Source organism: Tigriopus californicus, chromosome 4, assembly GCF_007210705.1.
Source record: "Tigriopus californicus strain San Diego chromosome 4, Tcal_SD_v2.1, whole genome shotgun sequence".
NCBI lineage: Eukaryota > Metazoa > Arthropoda > Copepoda > Harpacticoida > Harpacticidae > Tigriopus > Tigriopus californicus.
In genome coordinates this window covers 1,529,682-1,551,836 of record NC_081443.1, presented here as the reverse complement: position 1 = coordinate 1,551,836, position 22,155 = coordinate 1,529,682, and the positions used below count along the sequence as shown (strand labels likewise).

General features: G+C 44.4%; 2 protein-coding genes across 2 annotated transcripts in view; both read right to left on the bottom strand.

The window, feature by feature from the left end:
- Positions 1-13,190, bottom strand: part of LOC131879654 (dynein axonemal heavy chain 5-like) — a 27,000-nt gene extending 13,810 nt beyond the window's left edge. Inside the window, exons 1-3 of the mRNA XM_059226017.1 lie at positions 8,222-13,190; positions 5,173-5,649; positions 59-5,068 (exon numbers count right to left, since the gene is read on the bottom strand). Of these exons, the coding sequence (XP_059082000.1) occupies positions 59-5,068; positions 5,173-5,649; positions 8,222-13,180 (10,446 nt within the window). The 5' untranslated portion in view covers positions 13,181-13,190. The remainder of the gene's footprint in view (positions 1-58; positions 5,069-5,172; positions 5,650-8,221) is intronic.
- An 82-nt stretch (positions 13,191-13,272) lies between these two features.
- LOC131879558 (dynein axonemal heavy chain 5-like) lies at positions 13,273-21,731 on the bottom strand. The gene is made up of 8 exons (XM_059225914.1): positions 21,492-21,731; positions 19,900-20,031; positions 17,551-17,750; positions 16,540-16,699; positions 15,558-15,824; positions 14,458-14,814; positions 13,371-13,996; positions 13,273-13,279 (listed from the first exon to the last, which is right to left on the bottom strand). The coding sequence occupies exons 1-8, from the start codon at positions 21,588-21,590 to the stop codon at positions 13,273-13,275; spliced, it is 1,848 nt and encodes a 615-aa protein (XP_059081897.1). The 5' UTR covers positions 21,591-21,731.
- Between the last annotated feature and the right edge of the window lie 424 nt (positions 21,732-22,155).

Here is a 22,155-nt window from a genome sequence, read left to right as displayed (position 1 = left end):
CCCCCCCCCCCCCCAAACCTAAGCAGCAAAGTACGTACGAAATGAGGCTGTGTGTTACCTGCATGAGTTTTCTGGCAGCGTCCTCTTGACCTTGACCCATGGACATGACATGCAGTTCTTGCATTCGATTCTTCGCGATTGCCTCAATCTGAGAAGAGGGATCAGAGCCCGTAGACAAGAGGCAAATGAGTGGAACTCGATTGTCTGACTCTTCCAGCATGGCCTCGAGGTCCAGAACGGTGCTCTCGAGATACTCAGCCCCAAGGGAGTCAAAGATATACTTCCGGGCCTGAGATAGTGTCCTATCAGGGCACCAGCCACGAATCAAGAGCAATTTCCGGAACACGTCCAGAGTGCTTTGGTAACCGCATGGGATATCCTCCTCTTCGGGAGCTTCGGTGTCGCACCAGTACTTCCATTCCTTTTCGTTCTCGGTCACCCTGTCGAGTAATTGGTTGAAGATCTCTAATTTACTCAGCTCGACCAGATTCAACCAGATAATGTCCAACATCCAGCGGAAGGGTTTCGGTTTCACTGCATTCAAGTCCAACGAAGCGCCACCTTTGAGGAGAAGAAGAAACTCTTGATGGGAGATCTTGCCGTTGTTCAGATCAATTTTCAAGGCCAGAAGAAGGGTGAAGAGGAATTTATGCTTCTCATACAGGCCTCGGAGTGTGTATCTCCACACGATCTTGGTTAAGTACTCAAGAATGTTGTTGATCCGCTTATCAATAATGTGAGTGGGCTTGGATTTGGTGATGGATCCGTCGAAAAGCACCAAGAACTGTCTCAAAGCTGTCTGGTACATCACACTGACTTTGCTGAGTTCCACGATCAAGAAATAGAGAATGCTGCCCCGAGTGGCAACCGGACGATACTCTTCTCGAGCAGTGTTGATTTTGGCCTCCATGTCTGAGGCGACGGCCAATTTCTTGCTGACCTCTTCAGCCGTGCTCTTGGTCTCTTGCAGAACGTGAATCAAGCCCTCATCTTCCACCAGCGATCCCTCGACAGAGGTGAGTTTTTCCAACAGATTATCCTCCAGTTCTTTCATCTGAGACTTATTCTCCAGGACGTCTTCAACCAGACGAATGCGCTCTGATTCGAGATCCGATTTTTCCATGCGGATCACTCTACCTAGAAGCTGATCTTCCAGTCCTTTCATAGTGACAGTGAAGTCAATAATAGCACATCGTGCACTGATTTCGGGTGTGTACGCCGGATTGGGCAATTTCGTGGTGACGAAAAGGGTAAAGCCATCGAGCACATCCAGTTCCTTGTCTCCGAGCATCACTTTCATGATATGACCTTGTTTGATGAAGTTCTTATCGAGGAGATTATCTAGAATTGGGTCGAGCTCTTCGCCGACATCCTCGATCAGAAGGGGTCGCCCCAATGATAGGGAGTCTTCTAAATGGGTCCTAAAATACTTGTGATTCAAAGAGGTGACTTGCAAGTCATTGTACTGCTCCTTGGTTTTGATCCAAATCTTGCCCTGGCCCTGAGGGTCGACCAAAAGTGGATAACTTTGGGCTTTCGTCACTATGGCTGCATTCTGAAGCGAGAGCTCATCATTGGGTAGACCTTGGAGGGCCCATTCCGAGGTCTCCATGGTGTCCACCAACATATTCACCACATCCAAAGTGTTGGTATATGGAATGTTCCTATTCTTGAGTAATCCTTTCCAAGTTTGAAGCAGAGATTGTCGGAACTCTTGGTTGAATGGACCTGAATAGGAGAGGAATGCAGTTGAGAGGAGTACATCCCCCACGAGACGCATCATTTGTTCCTTGAAGGCCTTGCTCTGCATGGTCCATCTCAATTTCTCGCCACTCAGACCATTGATGAGGGTCGAGGCCGCGCCCATCTTTCTCTTGCAAATCTCTGTCTCCTCGGTAAGTTTTTGTTTTTCCTTCACGGCGGCGCAATAAAGCTTTTTCACGTGGGCCAGTTCCTCCTCCTTCTGAACAAGAGTGTTTTGTGCTCGGTGTAAATCATTGTTGGCCGACTTGAGCCTGGCTTCTTGGAATGCCAAATTAATCTTCAACGGAAGCACTTCCTTGTTCACGCCGAAGAAAAAAGCCATGGCTTTGGTCCAACACATCAGGCCCGCCACATCACCACAAACTCGCTTGGCCGTGGTCATGTTATAGTCCTCCATGGTCAAGTATGGCTCGAGTAACTCGACCATCTCGTCGTTGATCGTGTCCTTGGGGAAATTGAGAAGCTGATTGAGAAACGAAGTGCCGGCCATAATTTTCAAGGCCTCGCCCCAAGAGGGCTTGGGCGATGGAACCGTCGGATCGGGCTGCATCAAAGTGAGTTTCCGTCGGAACAGAATGATGACGCAGTCCATGATTCTCATGATGAGATGAGGGGGTCGTCCCAATTTCCTGACCGTAGCTATGTTTGCCGGTTTAATTGTGTTCAGTGCGTCTTCGGCCTCTTGGAGAGCGGGCTTGGCCGCTTCCAATTTCTCCTCGGCAATGGCCCTTTCGCGCTCGATTTGGCTCACGATACGCTCAGCTCTGTCTTTGACTTTGGAGACGCTCTCCTTAATCTTCTCGGCCTCCTTGGCTCTCTGGGTGACCTCCAGCAACACCTCCTCGGCTTTTTTGTTAGCCTCTCGTAAATGCCGTTCCATTATGTTAAGCTCCTCTTTGAGGATTTCCACTGAGCGAGAGGCCTCTTGTAATTTGCCCAGACCCGAATTCATGCGAGTGGCCATATCCCCGATCTCCTCCTCCTTCCGTGTGTACACATCCTTATAACTGTTTATGAAGGACAGGAAGGATTTCGGGGTCACATGGGCGGAACGGCGGAATTTGGAAAAATAGTTGAAGCAAGCCTGAGAGACCGAGTCTTGAACCTGGGCCATGGTCTTGAAGAGTTGTCGTTTGGTTTCGGTGGTGCACTTGAACTCGTGTTCCCCTAAGAAATGATGGGCCACCGAGACTAAAGCATCTTTGGGCCAAGGCTGGAACCAGTCCACCGTACAGCCAGAGATTAGACCAGGGAACTTAAGAGCACGGTTGCGGAACTTCTCACCCACAGGACTGAAACAAAGCACGACGTGCATATTGTTCCTAACCCGGTCTACAAAATATTGCATGACATTTTCCGGGGTGGGCGGTATTTTCGGACTCTCACGCTTCATGATGGGAATGAGCTCAGTCACAATCTCGCCCTGCTCATCTCGAGTGAACAAATTGGACACTTGGCCCGCCGATGCCAGGATGTTATTAACGTACTCGAGGAAGCCCTCCTCTTTGATGTCTTGGTCAGTGAAAAGGAAGGTGGTTCCTTTGCCCTGAATGCCGCAAGTTCGATACAAAACTTTGAGATCCTCCAGGAAATTGGTAGTGTTATATGAGCGAGTCATAGTGATCTGAAAAGTTTTGTACCCGGCAATAAAAGTTGCCAACTTGGTCAGAGACTGCTTCCCCGAGCCACCCACTCCCACGAGCATCATGTTTCCCCCAGGGTTGCGGATTACGCGAGCAATTTTAATCAAATGAATGATGGCGTCGGGAAAGAACACCAGATCCATGTCCGAGCCTCGGACAAACTCGTTATATTGATCCAAAAAGAATTTCAGCCGATCCTCGAGGGCTTTGAGACTCTCAATAGGCTCGTAAATTTTGGGCAGTTCCATGTCCGCGTCCTCGACTTCGTCCCCGGTTGGCTCTGGCGCATCTCGCATGAAATCCACAAACAATTTGGGCTCCCGTATGACTTCGGCTACCTCCTCATTGAATTCCTGTTCCACGGTGTTCAGTAGCTCCACGTCAAACCATTCCTTGTCTGCATCGGTAATAAACCGATCCGCCAGGACACGAGTGCACTCGTGGCGCCACAACTGCATTAGAACTGGCTCGGTGCTCACCACGGAGTTGATGGTCCCAATCATCCCCAACCAAATCCGACTCAGGTCTCTCAAGTTAAAGATGTAGTGGAACTTGGCCGGAGTGGGCAACATCTTGGTCTTGGTGGTTGACCAGAGGATACGGGTCAAGGGCACCAGTCGGTCCGCCAAAGCGCAAACTGGTTCCGGGAAACCACGCGCCTCACTGTAATGCCCGCGTGCAATGGTCAGGAAGATCTTATCGATGGCTTCGTCTGTTGGGAGGGTGCAATTGAAAATGATAAAGTGCCGCTTGAGCCTTTGTGGAATATCGTTCCGCCCTCCACCAGGTTGGATCATAGCTGCCAAATACTGGACGTCCACAATGGTTGTAAATTCACCAGGCTTCTCGAGGCTGTAAAATCCTTTCATTTCAACGAGCTGACGTAGCAGCTCGTTGGTACATTGGTCGCCCCACTCGTTGTACGAGGGCAGGTTGACGTCGTCTATAAAGAGAGTCATAATTTTCCCTGTCGGTGGTCCATAAGTCGTGCCCATGCGTTTGTCAACGTTGCTCTCCACTTGCTTCTGGAACAATTGGGGCGTGGTGGTGGACGAGAAATTCGACCCCATGAGGATATGGTTCTCTGGATTGTATTTCTTCACATGAGCGTTAATCATCGTGGTCTTGGCCGAGCCCTGTTCCCCCATGAGAAGAACGGATTTCTTTTGCTTGATTACCAGGTCAATGAGGAAGTCCGTGCGAATGCTGCTCACATTGGGGATCAGGAGCGTGCTGAAAGATTGCGGGGTGATCTCAGGTGGAGCGTAGTTCTTCACCATTGTGTCCCAGTGTGTCCAAGCTCCATTGTGAACGTTGACGAAGAAGTTGAAGATGGATTCGCCTTCCGTCAGTTTGGGCATTTTCAATTTTGAATGTTTGTCCATGTAGTTCTCCAAGCGATTACGGTCATGGGTTTCGAGGAACGCCCCCAGAGACCACAGTAGGCAGAAGATGAAGATCTGTTCGTATGCTGTCTTGTTGACATCCACGTACTCCTTATTCTTGCGATCATCTCCCGGGAAATGAGAATCGTCCTCCTCGTCAGTGTCATCTTCTCGACGATCTCGCGTCTTCTTCATTCCTAAATCGTCCTCCTCTTCGTTTTGCATGGAGGGTAGCAGACCTTCCAAAAGGGTCAGAACTTGATGCACAATATTGACCTTGAAATACAAGAATAAATAGACAGATAGAAGGGGATAGAGAGAGAGAAAATGCATGTCATCCGGGGCCCCAAACACCCTCTTGGGCATTGCACGTGCCTTACCTGAAGCATATCCATGACAAAAGTAAGGGTTGTGTAGCACCATTTGTACAAAGAAATGAAATGCGTTTCAAAGAGATGCTTGATCTCTCGAGCGTCCTCGCTGTTGACCTTTCTCTTCTTGATCCACGAAGCCAATAATGGGCTCCAATCAAGGCCAGACGAGCTCATATAAACCATGCCATTCCTCGACACTGTGGCCGGTGAGGCGTTGTCAATGTTCTGGGGCTCAAAGATCAACTTGCAATTGGGCATCATGGGCAGACGGTCACCATTGGCCAAGGTCAAGGTCTTGTTGTCATCCAGCACTGAGTTCAAGTTCTCGATCCACATAGGGTCAACGGGTCCATCAAGCACCAACCAGATATTGTCAGTTTTACGGCATTTCAGGGTCTTTCGCCATAAGGCCGAAAATATGCCGTCCGTCCAGTCATTTGTGGCCACATCCAGACGACCAAACATTTGACCTGCTGTGATCGCCTTAAAGAGAGGAATATTTACGGTATACATAGACAATGAACACAAGGCTAATGCGTAGGACACATTAAAACAATGCGACAAAACAACCAACAACTTTGATTTGTGGATCAATTCGTAGTCAGAGATAATACGCCGCAAAGGAAAGACTGAGTCTGAATTTTTCGTGATAGAAATAAAAAGTGCAAAGACCTGGTTTTGTGATGGTAAAAATACCTCTCGTACTTTGAGAGTCCATCAGTTCCACTAAATTTGAGTAGAAAAAGGCCTGCTATGTAGACCCATCGAGCCCTCCGAGCTTCAATGCGAAAGAATGGCATATTTGTGCGGCGCAATTGGTGGCTGTGTCGACTGCTGTCATGAAAGTTGGCCTGACTGAGACTGTGCTTGGCCTGGAACTCAAACTGCATTGGAGATGAGCGAGAAAATGACTGCAGAGTCAGCGGCATTTTCCATTCATCCCTTGATTGTGGTAGCAATAGGTAGCACGTACACTGATATGAGCACTCTCTTGAATAATTGATGAACCCAACCTCCGAACAGTAGGTTCATTTCAATCAAAATTAAGCATTTATGATAAAAAAAAAGCGAATCCTGTTGATGGAGTTTTCGAGGGGGATGCAGTTCTTTCGTTCCCCCCTCTTCCCAAAGTTATGTGAGGTTAAGGTTGGAGGTTGGGTCCATAAAAGATTCAGAAGGGACGAAGTCATTCGCTCGAGAGATACTTGTTTACTGGTGACAATGCCAGATCAGGAAGTCCCATCGGCTTTTATAGTCCCATTGCGTCAAAAGAAATCTGCACATTACATCAATGTACTCATCCACAATGCTCATATCCTAGTACTTGGAGGGGAAAGGGCGAACGAGTATTGTAGTGCATAGACGAAAAGGGCATCCGTAGAGAGCTTTCCAAGAAACAAGTCTCGATCCTTCATATTTGCATCGCACAGTTTTCCTTTTCATCAACACGAAACACGAGTCATTTTCCTGGACTGGTATCATTTTCAAGACTCATTGCCCAAATCATATTGAGTCATTAAGCAAAAGCGGCCTTGAAAGTTAGTTTTAAATGTTGTTTCATACGTCTCATGTTAACGTTACTTAATTAGAAAACTTCAGATGCTGTACTTTGGATGAATGCCATTTCATCATGGGCCAGATCTGATCGCACAGGATGTAAAAATTGCCAGAACACGAAATTTCTATGGATGTGAAATCTTCATAATCAATGATTTTTTTAGAACAAAAATAGCTATTCAGAGAACAAACGCCAAATTGAAGTCAAATGTATGATCAGGTATTCCAGGCCCTTCCTATGATCTTTTACTGGGCTTAAGTGAACTTCTAGATTTTACGATGGCTTATGAACAACTTCTGATATAACAACATCTAAAGATCAATGTTCGATATAGAAACGAGGATGTAGATTTGCAAATCAGTTCCGTGAAATTTGGAAATTATTCCCAAGAAAATGTCTGATTAAAGAAAGGTTGCTGCTTAGTAATGTTGTACCACTATAAGATAACTAGCCCCTGGGAATATTCAGATTTAAGAAATTATAATCCGCATCTGCTTCCCACGTGCAGAATCAAGTCTCATGAACTTAACACGGGCTCGATACGTCATTCAAGGTCATCTCATCTTTCATCTTGCAAGAAATCTAAATCAAAACTGTTTTTGGCTTTTGAGATGAGATGTTATGCAGTCTTGAGCTACGATTGTGGCAAAGCTTGCTGAAAAGATGAACAAGACTCGAGCTTTCGTAGCTTTTTAACTGTACAGATTACATTTTAAGAAACCTTTTTCTCACGGCTGTGAGTTTATGATATCGTAACACTCGCCTTGTACATGTTTCTACGTGGAAATAAGACCTAATGAAAGTACAAATTCAAATCAACTAATCGATATTCCATGTTCTTCCTGAGCTTTCGTTTCAAAATTTAGCCAAGTACCAAACTTGCAAAAATTGAACTTGCAACGAGGTAGAGACCTTTTGATAAAGAGTCAAACTGTAACTTGCGGTTGAAATATTGGCATTAACATTAACCATGTGATTTAATGGTCTACAGCTCTTGGCTCTGTTTTAAGCACGAAATTTTGCAATCATTTGCATTCAGAGCAAGCGGATGGCTTTGGCTCGCTTCCCCGAATCTCGATCATTTTGCATGATACATTCCAGATGCGTGATATCTGACGGGAAAGTTGAGCGAACATTGTCAAGTCCAATGAATCATTTTTATTGGGCCCTTTGTGCTCTTTGATGTTTCGTTAAGCGTGAAATATAAGTGCAGTGTATTCATATCACGGCAGAAGACGAGAAAATCCCAAAGAAAGAGGAGATTGAGACAGAGACAGAGGATCTTCTCGAATCTAGTGGTGTTTGACACACAAAAAAATGTCTAGAAGTCTCTTGCCATAAAATATTTGCGTACCCCATAAAGATTGGCTGAGCCTTTGATGTTCACTATAAAGCAGATCGATGCGGCAAAATAATCAAGTCAAGACTCAACAAGACGCATCATCAGCTGACCAAGAAACTAAATAAACCTATCTGGGTACGTAAACTTAGGCTCACCTTGGGGTTGAGTCTCATTTCCCTATGGGGTTGGCCGGTCACGGTGAGGCCTTGCATGAGCATTTGAATACATTGGGTCTTGCCTGCCCCGCTGGGACCCAACACCATGATCCCATGGCGTACTCTTTGAGTTTCGTACAACTGGATCAGCTTCATAGTCCAAGGTGGATGGTCAACGAGCTCGGCTTCATCGATTTTCTCCGTCAGCGCGGCCTCAAGGTCCGGATAGCCTGTTTTTTCCAAACTGAGAGTGGGAAAGAGGTCATTGACAAGCGATATGAATAAGGGTTCGTCCTCGTCAACCAACTTAGAAAGATTCATGTCCCGGAGGACTCGCATGACGATTGTGGCCTCGGAGTCCTTGGGACTGGACCGTTTAGTTGCCCCCAAGGTTCTGAGAACCGACAGAATGTTACGAAGCCCAAAGTCATAATGAACCTGTTTGGTCAGCTGTTCTTCGCACAACTTGTACAAGGTGAAGAACTTCCGGGCCAGAGTAATGTTCTCCAAGAAACCACAACTGGCCAACTTGACCCGAATGATGATCTGCCTGTCAGGCACCATCATAGCCACATTTCGGAACTGAATCTTCAAATTCTCGGGGAGCTCCTGACGCCCTTGATAGGTCGGGTTCATGGTGAGGAAGATGCCAAACTCGGGATTCATATCCACACTATCTCCATCAGTGAAGATGAACTGTTTACGCTTCTCCTTCTTACAAGCCAGTACCACAGCGACTTGTTGAGCTGCAACCGACAAAACTGGTAAGGTGATTCGATTGAACTCGTCAAAGCAACCCCAGGCTCCGGATTGGGCCAGACCTTTGAAGATCCTGCCCAGACCGCGGTAGTCCATCTGATCTGAGCAATTGAAGACCACCACGTACTTGCCGAGAGATTTGCCCATATCCTTGACGGTTTCGGTCTTGCCAGTCCCTGCTGGGCCGGCAGGACATCCTCCCATACACATCCCCAAGGCCTGGGCTAAAGTTATGTAACAACGATCGGTCAATGGAGTGATGACCAAACGCTCTTGGCATCCTAGGTACTCATTTTGGTAGTAAAAGTTGACATCCGTGATGCTGATGGTGGTTTTTTCCATCTCTTGTTTGAAGTAGAACCTGCTCTGTTTCAACCACTCAAAGTCCATTATGGATTTGATATTCAAGCGACAAAGCATGTCAAAGATATCCCTTTGGTGCATGTGGACTGTAATCAAGGTCTCGAACTTGGTCCGCTCCATCCGTTCCAGGTTCTTGGTGGTTTGACTAATAAGTGTATTGAGGACATCCAGGAATTTGTTATTGGTTTCCTGCATGATCTTGCGATCAGATCTGGACTGAATCAAGGCCGTTTCAGAATCTCTGGTCCACACCATTTGGATTCCTAGGATTCCTACTTGAGCTTGAAATCTACCTAGGAACTCAAGGAAGTCGAATTGGGTGTCATTGATGACATGGAAGGCCTGTCTAATGATGCAGTGGACCGACTCTTGGGAAGCTTGCAGGAGACTCATTAGCCAAACTTCAACGCTTCCCTCTGCCCGAACAGGGCGCTCCAGAATGATCGTCTCGCCTTCCGATGAGCTGATTGACAATATTTTATTGTAATCTTGATCATGGAACCTCACACTGCCAATGTTATCAAAGATCGACAACAAATGGGCTTGAATGGTATGGGAATCAGAGGCTTGCCCAAGGATCTCCAGTAAAGCTGGATCAGACACGAAGAAGAATCTGGGGAACATCAAGCGCTTCTTCTCCAAGTAACCGGTCAAAGACTTTTGACATAGCTCAAGCTGCTCCTGCAAGTGTGGTAAGGTATGTTTCAAGAATTCGTCTCCAACGCAACAATTGACAACACCAGGAGTCTCATGGGCTCGAGTCATAATCTTCTGCCACGTCTTGTCGATTTTGTAGAATCGTTTTGCCTCTTTGGGCAGTTGCTTGGCAATGTCGCCTCCAACAAAAACGGCCTCTAGGTAGACCCACATATTCTGAACCAAGAGCCAACGTTCCAAGATCTCATTGGTGTTGGACAGATCTTGAACCCACTTTTGAATCTGCTTCCGAAAAGGCGCATTATATCGATTGGACAAAAGTGATCCCAGGACCATTAAACTATCCTCTACAAGTCCAACTGTTTCAGCAGTTGTATCTCCGCGCAAAAGGAGTTCGCCACGATTCTTGAAGATCATAAACGAGAGTTCTTGCGTGGACCATTCAGAGGTCACTTGTCTAAGCTTGGCTTCGATGTCCTTCTCCTTCAAAGCAGAGATACACACGTCTTCAATATCCTCTTTATTGGGTAACAAAGGAGCTTCAAGAATGTCCTTTAGGCAAAATCCTGGTCGTTCAAGATCGAAAGTAAACCCTGTGATAGTCTGAATCTTCTGCCAATGTCTGTATTTCATAGCCTTGTTTGCCATGAGCTCCAAGAGTGGACAAATGTCATTGAAATCATCAATGGTCTTCTTCAAGGCATGAAAGGCGGGCCATTCTTTCAAAGCCTTGGGTAGCTTCCTGCACCGGTTTTGAAATTCCATCAGCTCATTGTTAATGTCTTCAATGTTAATGTCCTGCCATGGGATGCTGTGGTACCCATTCACACTGTCAATGACATCGTTGTACAACTTGTAAAGACGTTGAAGAAGATTGAGTTCCTTCTTGATCTTGTTGAGCTCGGGTTGGTCGGAATGAGGCAAGCCAAATAGATCCTCTCCAATGGAGTAGGAATTATGCTTTCTCCAAAGTGCGTCAAAATGGTTTTGAAACATTTGGAGTCGATCTGAGGCCTCTCTGGGACTAAGGCCCGGCTGCATGGGCCCATTACCATGATACTCCGAGACGAATGAATTGCAATCCTTTTGGAAGACTTGCAGATTCGCAATGAGCTCCTTCTGAAAGTGCTCCTGCACGGTCAATAGCAATAGTTGGACATCCATAGCTTTGCCTTGTAACTGAAGCCAATTGAAGGAGAGGTTTTCGATCTTCTCAGCCTCTTCTTTTGTCAATTGAATTTCGTACTTGGTGAGCAATGAGAAGGCTTCTTCCACCAAGTCAATCTTCATATCGATGTCGATCTCCTGGTCGCGAATCTTCTTTTGAGTCTCCATGATGATCCGAATATCGTCCAAATCTGATATTTGACGGTCCAACTTGCGGTCAAAGTCCATGACTTGAGCGACGATGAAGTCCATTTCCCTCTTGTACTTGATCTGCATGGCTTTACCGTAAATGGAGATCCATTGTTTGATCTCTTCCACGATGGTGTCTTTCAACCGCTTGCAGTCGATAAGAATGCTACCATAACGGTATTCAACTTTTTCCGTCGATAACTGAGAGAGTGCCATGTTATACTTGTGGAGCTCATTCTCAAAATCTTTGAGAACTGGCTTCATCTTTATGAAAACGGAGATGGTGTCCTCCCTGTCTACCTCCCAGATGTATTTGTAGTTCTCCCAGATTTGACTGAACTGGTTGAACTCCAATTTGATGCCTTGCATGCAACTCGAGATCATGGCAAACATTTTAGTGACCTCTTTGCTCTCTGAGACAAGTTTGTAGAAGTTAAAAGGTTTTTCAATCACCACAGGTTTTTCGTCCTTCTTCGATGTCCACAATTTCATCTCTTTCCCACTGTCACAATTTGGCACCCATCCATCTTTCTTAGCCAATTTGGAGCTTCTTTTCTTCTTGTTTCCTTTCCGCCATTGACCCACGCCTTTGGAGACATTGATGATGATTTTGGCGGCTTGCACGAGAACTCCTTGTACTTCATCAATGGATGGCTTAACCTCGATCTCGGGCATGCTAAGTTGAGCGGTCAAGACAAACACGATCTGGCTCACATTTTTCACATCAGCCAAATCTTGGTCTTTCGATTCAGCGGTTGAGGCTGCAGCGAAATGCTTGCTCAAGATCTTTAAAGAAGTCTTCGTCAACGTCGCTAGTTTATCGGCCACTTTCTTGGAGTAATTTCTTCTCAACTCCTTAGCGGCATTGTTCACAGCATTTTGACTGTTTTTATCCAATACTTGTAACAGATTGGAGGCCGCCGAAAGAGTGTTGCAACTTCCTTCCAGGTCCTTCTGAGCATCGTCCATCATGCTCTTGAATTTTTTCTTGGCGCTGATGTTCCCGAATCTCATCGTAGCTGTTGGTTTTGCTTCCGAAGCTCCATGTTTATTAGTGGCTCCACTTCTGTCGTCATCGTCACCACTCTCATCTGGTGAAGGCATGGAAGATGCCACTGAGGCGAGGTCTTCCGCATCGAGTTGATCAGAGATGTTCAATGATTGCATGGCCAAGATGATCAAGTTCTCCACGCCATCCTCAATCATTTGGGAGATTCGATGCAGATCAGAGGCTGCCTCTTTGCACGTGGATTTGATCTCTCGGAGGAAGATGTCCAATGTCCAGGGCTGCTCCTCGGGCAAGGCGTACAATTTAATGGCGTTCATACTGACCAAGAGTTTCTCGATCCGGTTGATATAGATGTCGTTGGCTCGGCCCATGAGGTAAGCAAAATTTTCGATGTCGTCAAGGCAACGATCGGTGAACTCGCTCCACTCGTAGTTGGTCCAGTTGATCTCGGCCAAACCTGGTTCCAAGCTGGTTCGGATCCGATTCACGTGGGGTGTGAAGAGTCGTCGAAGATCGGGCACAATGCTGCGCATGGATTTGTTGTACTTGGCTAGGATCATTTCGACAGTGTCTCTGTATTCGACAAAGTAGTCTTTTCGCTTGATCAAGAACTGGTTGACACTTGGAATGAGAATATCCATTTTAGCCAGGCGTTCATTTTCCTTCAAGAATGTCATGAAAATCGGGTCAAAGTTGGCTCTGAGTTCGCCATTGAAGTCAGCAACGAATATCGACTTGGAAATCATGAACTCGATTTCATTGATCTTGAGGTTCTTCCACGTCTCTTGAATGCTCAGTTCAAATTTCATGAGCATAACTCCGGTATCGTTGTATTGCTTGACCAGATGTTTGTACTCTGGGCGATTCCTCAAGGATTTCTGCGACTTGAAGTGTTCCATGAAGAACTTCAGGTGCTGAAGCAAAGATCGGGCCCATGCAATCCTTCCCGAGGAGTCTGGGAAGTTTCTTGGAATGGGTGGTTTTAAGGTCTGTTTCCGAAAGAACTTGGAAATCCGATCCATTTCCATGCTGAAGGTGTTGATCATTCGCATGTATTTATCGGCCAATACGCCCACGGGAATGTCTTCGGAGAGTTTCTCAAATCTGGGCAAGTATTGGAAGGAATGAGGCGTGTCCCAAACACCGTCATAGGTGGTTTCCAACTTGTGTTGAAGCTTTTCCGTGACTGTTTCCATTCGTGTAAGGAACTCCACGTAATCTTTGTCGAAGGCTTCGTTGCGAAAGTCCAAGTAATCGTAGTCACGCAAGGTCAGCACCCTCACGGCCGAATCAAAGGTCTTGAAATCGTCTTCCAAGGTCTCTTCGGGGAGAAGTGCCTCCATTCGTTCGTCAAAAAGTCGCGTGTAGAGGTTGATCTTCTTGAACATGCTCAGGAGGTTTCGCAAACGAGTGCAAAATGAGTCAAAGCGCCCAAAGATGTATTTCTCGCTGAAACTGAACTCTCGGATCTCTTTGGCCACCTTTTTGTTCTTCACTCGAGAGTAGGCGTCCTTGTAGCCTTGATTCAACTTGATGCATTGCATCAATTTCTCTTCAACCCTCAATCGATCTTGGTTCCAAATGGTTTTTCGACCCCCCTCGGTGATGTATCGTTTGCATGTCCTGATAACCTAGATAAGTCCGATTAATTGAAATAAAGTTGTATCTAAGGGGCAAGAGATTTGATTACAACGTTATGCCTTTTGATACGCACTATGCGTATGATATTACTACTGGAAATGAATGGATGGATGAACGAAAGGGGAAAATGTTTTTTTTCTTCTCCAAACATTTCATCCTCAATCATTGAGAGCCTATCTTCTACGGTAAGCTCGATTTGAATGACAAGCTACAATTTATATTAAAAAAATTAAATCGGTGTTTGCCTCCGAATTTCATAAATCGTGTCCAGTCCAGAGGAAAAGGTCAGCACATACTTGTTCTCATCATGCGACACTTCATAATAAGTAGCAATCACCTAATGTACAAAGTTGCAATTGACTAAAGTGCCCAATTAATCTTGCAAACAGGTCTGTTCATTTTTTCGTTCAGACTTCCTCCTGAAGACACTTTAATTAGCAGCTGAACAAACCTGGTTAGTGATCTTGACCAAAAGTGAGGCCACTCTCTCTGGAGTGTTGTAGTGATGTGAGACATTGTAGATCATTTTCACAATTTGAATGACTCTCATCAAAGACTCCTTCATGTGAGCGGGATCCTCTAAATAAATCGAATGACTCGACTTTTCAATCGCACCCAAAAACTTGGCGTTATCCGCAGCCTCCACATGATATTTGGTAATCCTGCGGTCGATGTTATTCCACACTTTCAAGATCTTGGATTGTGCCGCTCTCAGGGTGACCAAAGTCATTCGAGCTGGTGGTGTGTTGATCTGATCCACCAACAGTGTTAATTTCGCCCCACGCGCTTTCCAATATTCCAATTCGTCCTGTAATGTCCCAAAAATGGAAATGAAATCCGTTCATACTGACACAAGAAGGAGCGAGGTTCGAATCTTCGGGCACGTTTGCCCTTTGACAATTGTGCCCAGAATATGGGATTAGGATTGGACAGGAAAGCCAAGAGAGAGGGAGACGAGGACCGAGAAAAGTACGTAGAGCCAAGTGGTTTTCATAGTCCAAGTGTTCGTGTGTGATAGAGTTCCGTCACTCCGATATTTTGCTTTTGCCAACACGAGGAAGAGCTCTTCTGACGTTTGCTCAAAGTTTTCAGATAATTCCAAAAAGACTTCTGATCAAGTGTATTCACTGATTGCTTTAATGAAGAACCAGAGTGAGGACTCCAGCCTGAATTTAATTGGCACCCCATTTGTTTTTTTGCCTTATGACGGTAAGAGCACTTGAAAGCGTTTTAAGTGCTTTGACATAAATTTAGAAGTCCATGGATGCATTTGTACTTGCAAAAGGAGTTCAAGGAAAGGAGGAAAATGTTCGAGCTCAAGAAGATCAAGATGGTATCCAGTTCAAGCCCCGTTACTTAAAACCATCTCCACACTTACCCACGTCATCTTTGTGGAAATATTCAAATCAGTTCCAAGCGGGTGCATGAACTCATTTATGCGCACCTCCTTCACCCTTGATCATACGCGCGTATGATTATTCTATCCTGATTGTTGCTATACTACTATTATTTTGGTTATCATCATCATTATTATTGCTATTATTATTTTACCTGAGGGCCGGCATCGTCGGTTTCCAGGCGAAGTTGCTCGCTTTCCAGGAGGAGTTCTTGGATCTGCTTCATCCATCCTCGTATGTAGGACTCGAAATGCTGGACGGCGTTCTCGGTTTTGAGGTACTCCCATACATCATCCAGGTTTTTGATCTTGTACGCCTCGGGTGGGTAATCCCTGATGAGGGTACCTTCTTTCCAAACCAGTTCAGCCACGCGTAACGACGACGTGAACGACCTCAGGCATGGAAGGAGCTCCTTTTTAACCTAATTCATAAATGAAATACTGTACTTTGGCTGGAGAGAACTAAGCTCAAACTACTACGTACAGCAACAACTACTGCCACTTCCATCACCACGAGAGCAACTCAAGGATCCTCAAAGCCAAGTCTATGGAGACATCTAGGCTGGCAGAAATCTTGAAATCCCGCAGTTTTTTCTCCTTTTTTTCTAACCCCACTAGATTCATTTTCAAGGGCAAGTCTCAACTCCAAAAAGGCACTTATTTTGGAACACGTTTCAATCTCTAAGAGCAATATGGGACACTTTGTCGTGCCTTGGGTAAATCTTGATTGGTTTTGCAACATGAATGAAATGTTTCGGAACATTGCACTGGTGGGCGCGAACACATGTAAAGACTGTGGCACATCTTGTATAGGGTTGTAGGGTGAATCACTTCAAATGAAGGCCATTACTCGTACGTAGATTCTAGTCCATGAACTTAGCCAAGGCGACATGCAAAACCAAACGAATGTTCTTTGAAAGCCTGAAGTAAGGGAGTTTGGTCCCTTGCAGGACTAAACCAAAAGTAGGGGTTTCATTGCACCAGTTTTGAATAGCTAGCAGAGAGGCCATTCCTTAGAGTCACTCCCGGGGTCAGTGTATGATTCGACGCCACTGAATTTTTCTCTCCAGAATATGGGCATGATCATGTTTGTGGAGCACCCTGTGGAATGAATGGCACTTTGTTCTAGCTACGTACCTTCACGAGGAGTTCCTTGCATCCCTTGTCGCCCATGCACGAAGAGAGTAGGACAGGAATGTAGATTTTGGAAACGGTCCGCTCAATGTACCATAGCAAATAATCACCCTCCTGAGCGTTCAAAATGCCACACATGATCTCCCTTTGGAATGTTTCTTCTCTGCATCCAATAAGAAAGAGAGAGAATAGGAATGGACAGTCAGTCGTGGAGATGGTTCATGTACACTGTACAGAACATGGAACAATAGGCCACCCACCCCAAAAGCCCCAAAAGGCTGCACTTTGGAAACCTCATTCCCCCGTGGGGAAAAGGAAAAGGCCGCTCTAGTGGTTGTCTTTGGGCTGGGCGGAGGTCTATCCATCTTTCAAGTTTGCTTTTCAAGAATTGAAAAATTCTTTCAGCCTCAAGGCGATATATATTTTGGATCAGAGGGAATGGAAAGAGAGGCAAATATCTGATTGGCACCCGGCGGGATTCCATTCATTAAAGAAAGAATTCGGAAGTCTGTGAGAAGGATTTACTAGATAACTCTCGTTTTGGAAATGGAAACCCTGTTCCAATTGCAAGATCCGAGGATTTGTGAACAGTTCTCATTTTCAACTTTCCGTGGACAAATGGCTCATAACTGGAGATGGAAGTGAAGTTTTGGACCGCCAAGGTGGTAGTGGTGGTGGTGGTGCAACAACTTGTGTCTACAAAGTTCCACACGGTCCCTAATGGTCCAATTTGAGAGCGGATTTTATTCACAAATTTATCCAATTACAAGTTCCCTCTCCAGTCTAGACACAAAAGAGATCCCTCCACACTCGGTCAAAACGAGTCCCCTAAGGCTCTTTGAAGCAGGCCCATACCATCTTACAATAGTGAAGCTAAAGGGAACACACAAATAATGGGCAGCCAAACGCGTTGGGATTGCTTTCTTCCCGTCTGTTTTTGGCCCCGGAGCCCAAGACCTGTCCAAGATATGAGATTATCTCGTTCTGTAATGGAGAATTAAGAGGTCAACTTGCCCAAGTGTTCGCTTGCTCGAGGTTCGAATGAAATAAATTCCGATGCCCGTGAGCCCCAACTCTGTTCCATCTTGAACGGCAAGGATCTTCTTCGTTATCACTTGTTCTTTGGCCTCTTTGGGCTCTTTGCCTTTGCGTTTGCCCCCCTTTTTGGCCTTCGCGGCCGCTTCATCCGTCTGTTCCAATTTGACCTCCTCGTCCTGTCAGGAGAAAAAATAATAAGACGCCATTATCATCGGTAGGGATTCGTGCCAAAATGGGCGACCTTGAGTGAGTCGATTTCGCCAAGCACCCCATTAAAAGGTTGGAGCAACCAAGGCCCTCAGCCAGAACTTGAATGATTGAAAGGTTCATGGTGCTAAGAAGTATAGGGAACAACTCCGTGGAACTACAGTAGAGTCAAATTTTGATACGCTCTGGCAGGCAGATTTCTTTTTTAAAGTGCTTTGGAACACACCTTGCTTGGTCCACGCGAATCCAATTCTAAGTAAATCTCCGGGTGGCTGAAATGCATTTCCCTTCCAGATTTCAAAGCTGAGCCAAAGCGGAAACAAAAGTTTGCAAGAAATCGGAAACATTTGATGCTTTTAGTTGCAATGAAGATAAAGTGGCCTCAAATGCAATCCCTAACATTGGGAACACAATCTACGAGACGATCTCGGAGGCCCAACTTTCCCTCCCAAGGACATTTCATTCCCTGCTGGTTATTACTGGCTGTATTAATCTCACAACACTCGCAATGCTTAATGCATGAAAGCAATTCACAAAAAAATATGAAACTTTGGAAACCATAGCTTGAGATGCTGAAAAAGTGGCATAAGATAATCCGATTCAAAGAATGTGCCTTGAAGCTCTTGTGAGTTTTCAATACACAGCTTCCTACTTTCAGCATCATGAAATTTACAAAAAAAAGAAAATCTTTAATTTCTCGATTCGCTTGCAAGTCTGTTAAACGTGCAAAATCTCTTTAATCATTTCATATCAAGTACACGAGAACCTATTTATGATCCAATAGAGTTTTAGAGTCACCTAGTTCTTATGCTGAGGTTTAGTCACGAAGAGTGGTAAAAATAGGATCTTTACCTCGTTTTTCTTTTCAATTTTTGCCAATACTCAGTATACACGCCTGTGTTTGAGTGGTACCAACCAATAAAGCAATAAACGCAAAAATAGGTAGATATGGATGCTATTGACTATTAGAATCCTTGAATTAGACTACTATGTTAGTGCAAGGCATTTGTACGAACAAAGGCAACAACGCCAATTAGAAATGACAAAGTGATTCCAAGTCATTGGTTTCGTTTCAGATTGTAAGGAAAATGAATGAAGTGCCATTTAATTTGCTAAGGTTCTGTCTGGTCTGCTCTAATAATCTCAAGCCTTAAAAGGCATTTAAGCTCCTTGAAAAAGGGCAATATTCTGATGGTCATGTTCTAGTTTTTGGGACTTGGACTCCAAAAAAAGGAAAGATTTGGTCCCTAGTTCTTTTATCTTTTCTAATGTGAAAGAGTTGTCTTCTGTAAAATATCTCAAAATCTTAGCTATCATTTTGTCCCAGTGACATGTTTTCGTTTGTAGCATGCAGTAACGAGTTGATTTAACATTCATGTACTATGTCTTGGCCCCTCTTATTTTGGTCTACCAGACAAGCCTAAAGTAGGAAACAAGCTCGCCTAGAGGACATGGCCTATGAGTTCTGAAAGTCACTTCAATTCGAAGACAGTTCATGACAAATGAAGGAGATTTGGAGCTATCTTACGATCCTCATTTCATTGGCTTTTTTCTCGTTTTTTCAAGAGTCAGGGCTTACACAGACCCCCTTTATTTCCACAACTGACAAACCCGCAGTAATTTAAGATTGCAGATGTGAAAAAATAAGGTTCTTTTAGGAATCATCTAAAGTTTAACACCATGCGGTACTAACGACAGTTTTAGAATGTTGTCAGAAATATGAAAGTGGTTTAACCTTCAAATAGAAAATGAATTCAATATGTATGCCCGCCAATTTCTGATGATAAAAATCTCGACCAGTGTGGCTTTCCGAACAAAGAAAAGTTTCAAAGATCTTTTACATGTGAGGGAAAATTTTCATAGCTTTACAATGATTATATCACGCCTTTCTCTCCGATCTACTTACTTCGCTAGTGAGCAAGCAAGTTTCGTCTTGGCCCCGTGTTCAGCTTAAAAAAAACCTTTATAAATTACTCTCTCTGCACAATGTCGCTATGTATAATAGTCATCAAAGGCTCAAAACAAAATTTAGAACAAATCTAGATCCGAGTGTTGCTTTTAGCTGAATAATCTCCCTGGCACTGACATGAACTCCTTAGCTTTTTAGCCTTTGTTTACCTGGTAGTAGAACATGAGCTTCCTGGCCGAATCGGATTTGTAGAGGAAGTCCAAATCATCCAACATGGTCGGGTTGGAGAACATAAAGTCCATGATCTCGTGACGCAAAAGCCCGCTCAATTGGGCGATGATCTAGGAAGCAAAAACACGAAGATGGGCTTTACAGTAGTTCATAAGAAGAAATCTAAAAGGATGTTAGTGACGTTACTCTTTTTTGTCGGTCAAGAAAGGAAAACACTAGTTTAAAATCATGGAGCAAATTTTAGCTTCTTCATTTTGGGTCGGCTCTTCTTGCTAAATCTTGGTATACTTGCAATTTTTTCTTGCAATTAATTCATTCTGTTGGCCTTGTTTTTATTTTTGCGCACATTTCCAGAAAGACGAGGAAGGTCAGCAAAAGCGGTATTTCCGAATGCTAGTTGAAGTAAAGTGTGACATATATAATTGAATTTTGAATCGGTTGCAAAAATCTGCTACGGCTGCAACCAGGAGTAAAATGAGGTCTGATATTTCGGATATTGAAGTAAGAGCCTCTCGAGATTTTTAGGAAGCACAAATGGACATTGATGCCAAAGTAGGTCGTTATCAGATAGAGAAATATATAAGATAATCAAATGGCCTATGAGAAAGGGTTTGCTTTTAAAGTAGAGCGTATGAACAATAAAAGCAAATAAAAGAGGGCCAAACATTTTTATGTTTGGATGTAATCCTGTCAGAATATGCCCTCAACATGATATCAAACAAAATCAGCGACAAAAATACGTGCATTCATCTTTCTTTTTTTGGTTTGGTATTTTCATGGGCTTTTCTAACCGATACAGGGAATGTAATCCCCAGTACTATTAAAATGAAAGGTTATAATTCGTCTATTTATTACCTTTCAATCTTTATATGACATTTGGTCTACCAACGAATTTGAGTTGGCAGACCGAGCTAGTCCTTGAATATATGGTTGATCTGGAATGCTATCTAAAAATTTGTCCAAGTCTGACTTGAAAGATGCTACCGGATCAACAAGGCCTACGTATTCCCTACGGATATCAGAGGGAAGATGGCATAGATTAATTTTCAGTCTTCAACTCAATGTGATGGAATTCATCCAATACGGTATCAAAGAAGTGCAATCTGACATCTGTTTACAGTTTGTATCCTAATTTGGAATGTGAGTGAATCGAAATCAAAGTTTGTCGAATCATTGAAATGGATTGTTCTTTTTCATATTTATATCTTCATTGTGACGCTTTGTCATGTCATGGCATTAAAGGATGTTTTTTCTTTAAAATTTATAGAAACTATATCGGTGTCGACACTTAATTCTAATTCGGCTACTTCGGCTACTGAACGGGATAACATCATCTCAAGGGAATCGGCCTTTGAGTGGCTGTTCACACCAAATCGGTTTTATTTAAAGGGATCGCATAAGAAAGAAAGAGAGGGAAGTGGAGAGGAACTCAGTCCATGTGGACTGTCAAAAACCTCGAGTGCCTTACCGAATCCCAATGGTCTTGTTCTTTCAGAAAGTCCCATGAAAGTGCCATATCTTTTCGGCTTGAGTGCATAAGGGCTTCTATACATAAATACATAAGACTTACTTGAATGGTGAACTCATGGGTGGGATCGATCTCTCCTCGTCGGGCCTTGCGCTCCGCCTCCTCCCTCTTCTTTTGAAGTTCCTCCTCCCGAGTCGCCATGTTGAATTTGGTTCCGTAAGATTCGGTCAATTGGTATTTAACTTGAGTTCACTTTGAGTTAACATTGTCCTTGGCTCGGGTTTGACGTTGTTCCATAAGCTTCAAACGCCTTCTGCGTCGTCCCAAGTTGAGTGGGATCAGGCCCAGAAGAACCAGAAACATGGATTGTTGTGTAATCAATAGAGGGGCCATTGAAGCTAACTTTGGCCCAGCCGACGTGGAACAACACACCAGACAATCAAATCAAGAGTCCCTTTCCGAATTAGTTTCTCTTTCACTTCGGGTGTGTTTCTCATTTGGTATGACGTTTTAGCAATTCTCTTGGCTAGCAACGAGCTTTGAAATACATGCTTCGAAGGGTCAGTGCTGTGTTCTTTGCATTGACATGTCTAGTTTCATCGAAAAGCAATCTTAGATTTAAAAGTACGAGTAATTTAGTGGAGTATTTATTTTAATCAAAGAGACGAAGACAGATATTCTGAGCTTTTCAGTTTCATCAGCATTCATTGACTTAATTTTGATTGGATTCCTTGATTCATTGTCGAGATCAATGTTGGACAGGCTT

Excerpts from the sequence above, each read along its gene's own strand:
- LOC131879558 (XM_059225914.1), bottom strand. The coding sequence starts at position 21,590 with ATGGCGACTCGGGAGGAGGAACTTCAAAAGAAGAGGGAGGAGGCGGAG. Across the intron at positions 20,032-21,491 it reads CCCATGAGTTCACCATTCAA|ATCATCGCCCAATTGAGCGG; the intron begins GTAAGTCTTATG and ends TTTGCTTCCTAG. Across the intron at positions 17,751-19,899 it reads AGCTCATGTTCTACTACCAG|GACGAGGAGGTCAAATTGGA; the intron begins GTAAACAAAGGC and ends TTCTCCTGACAG.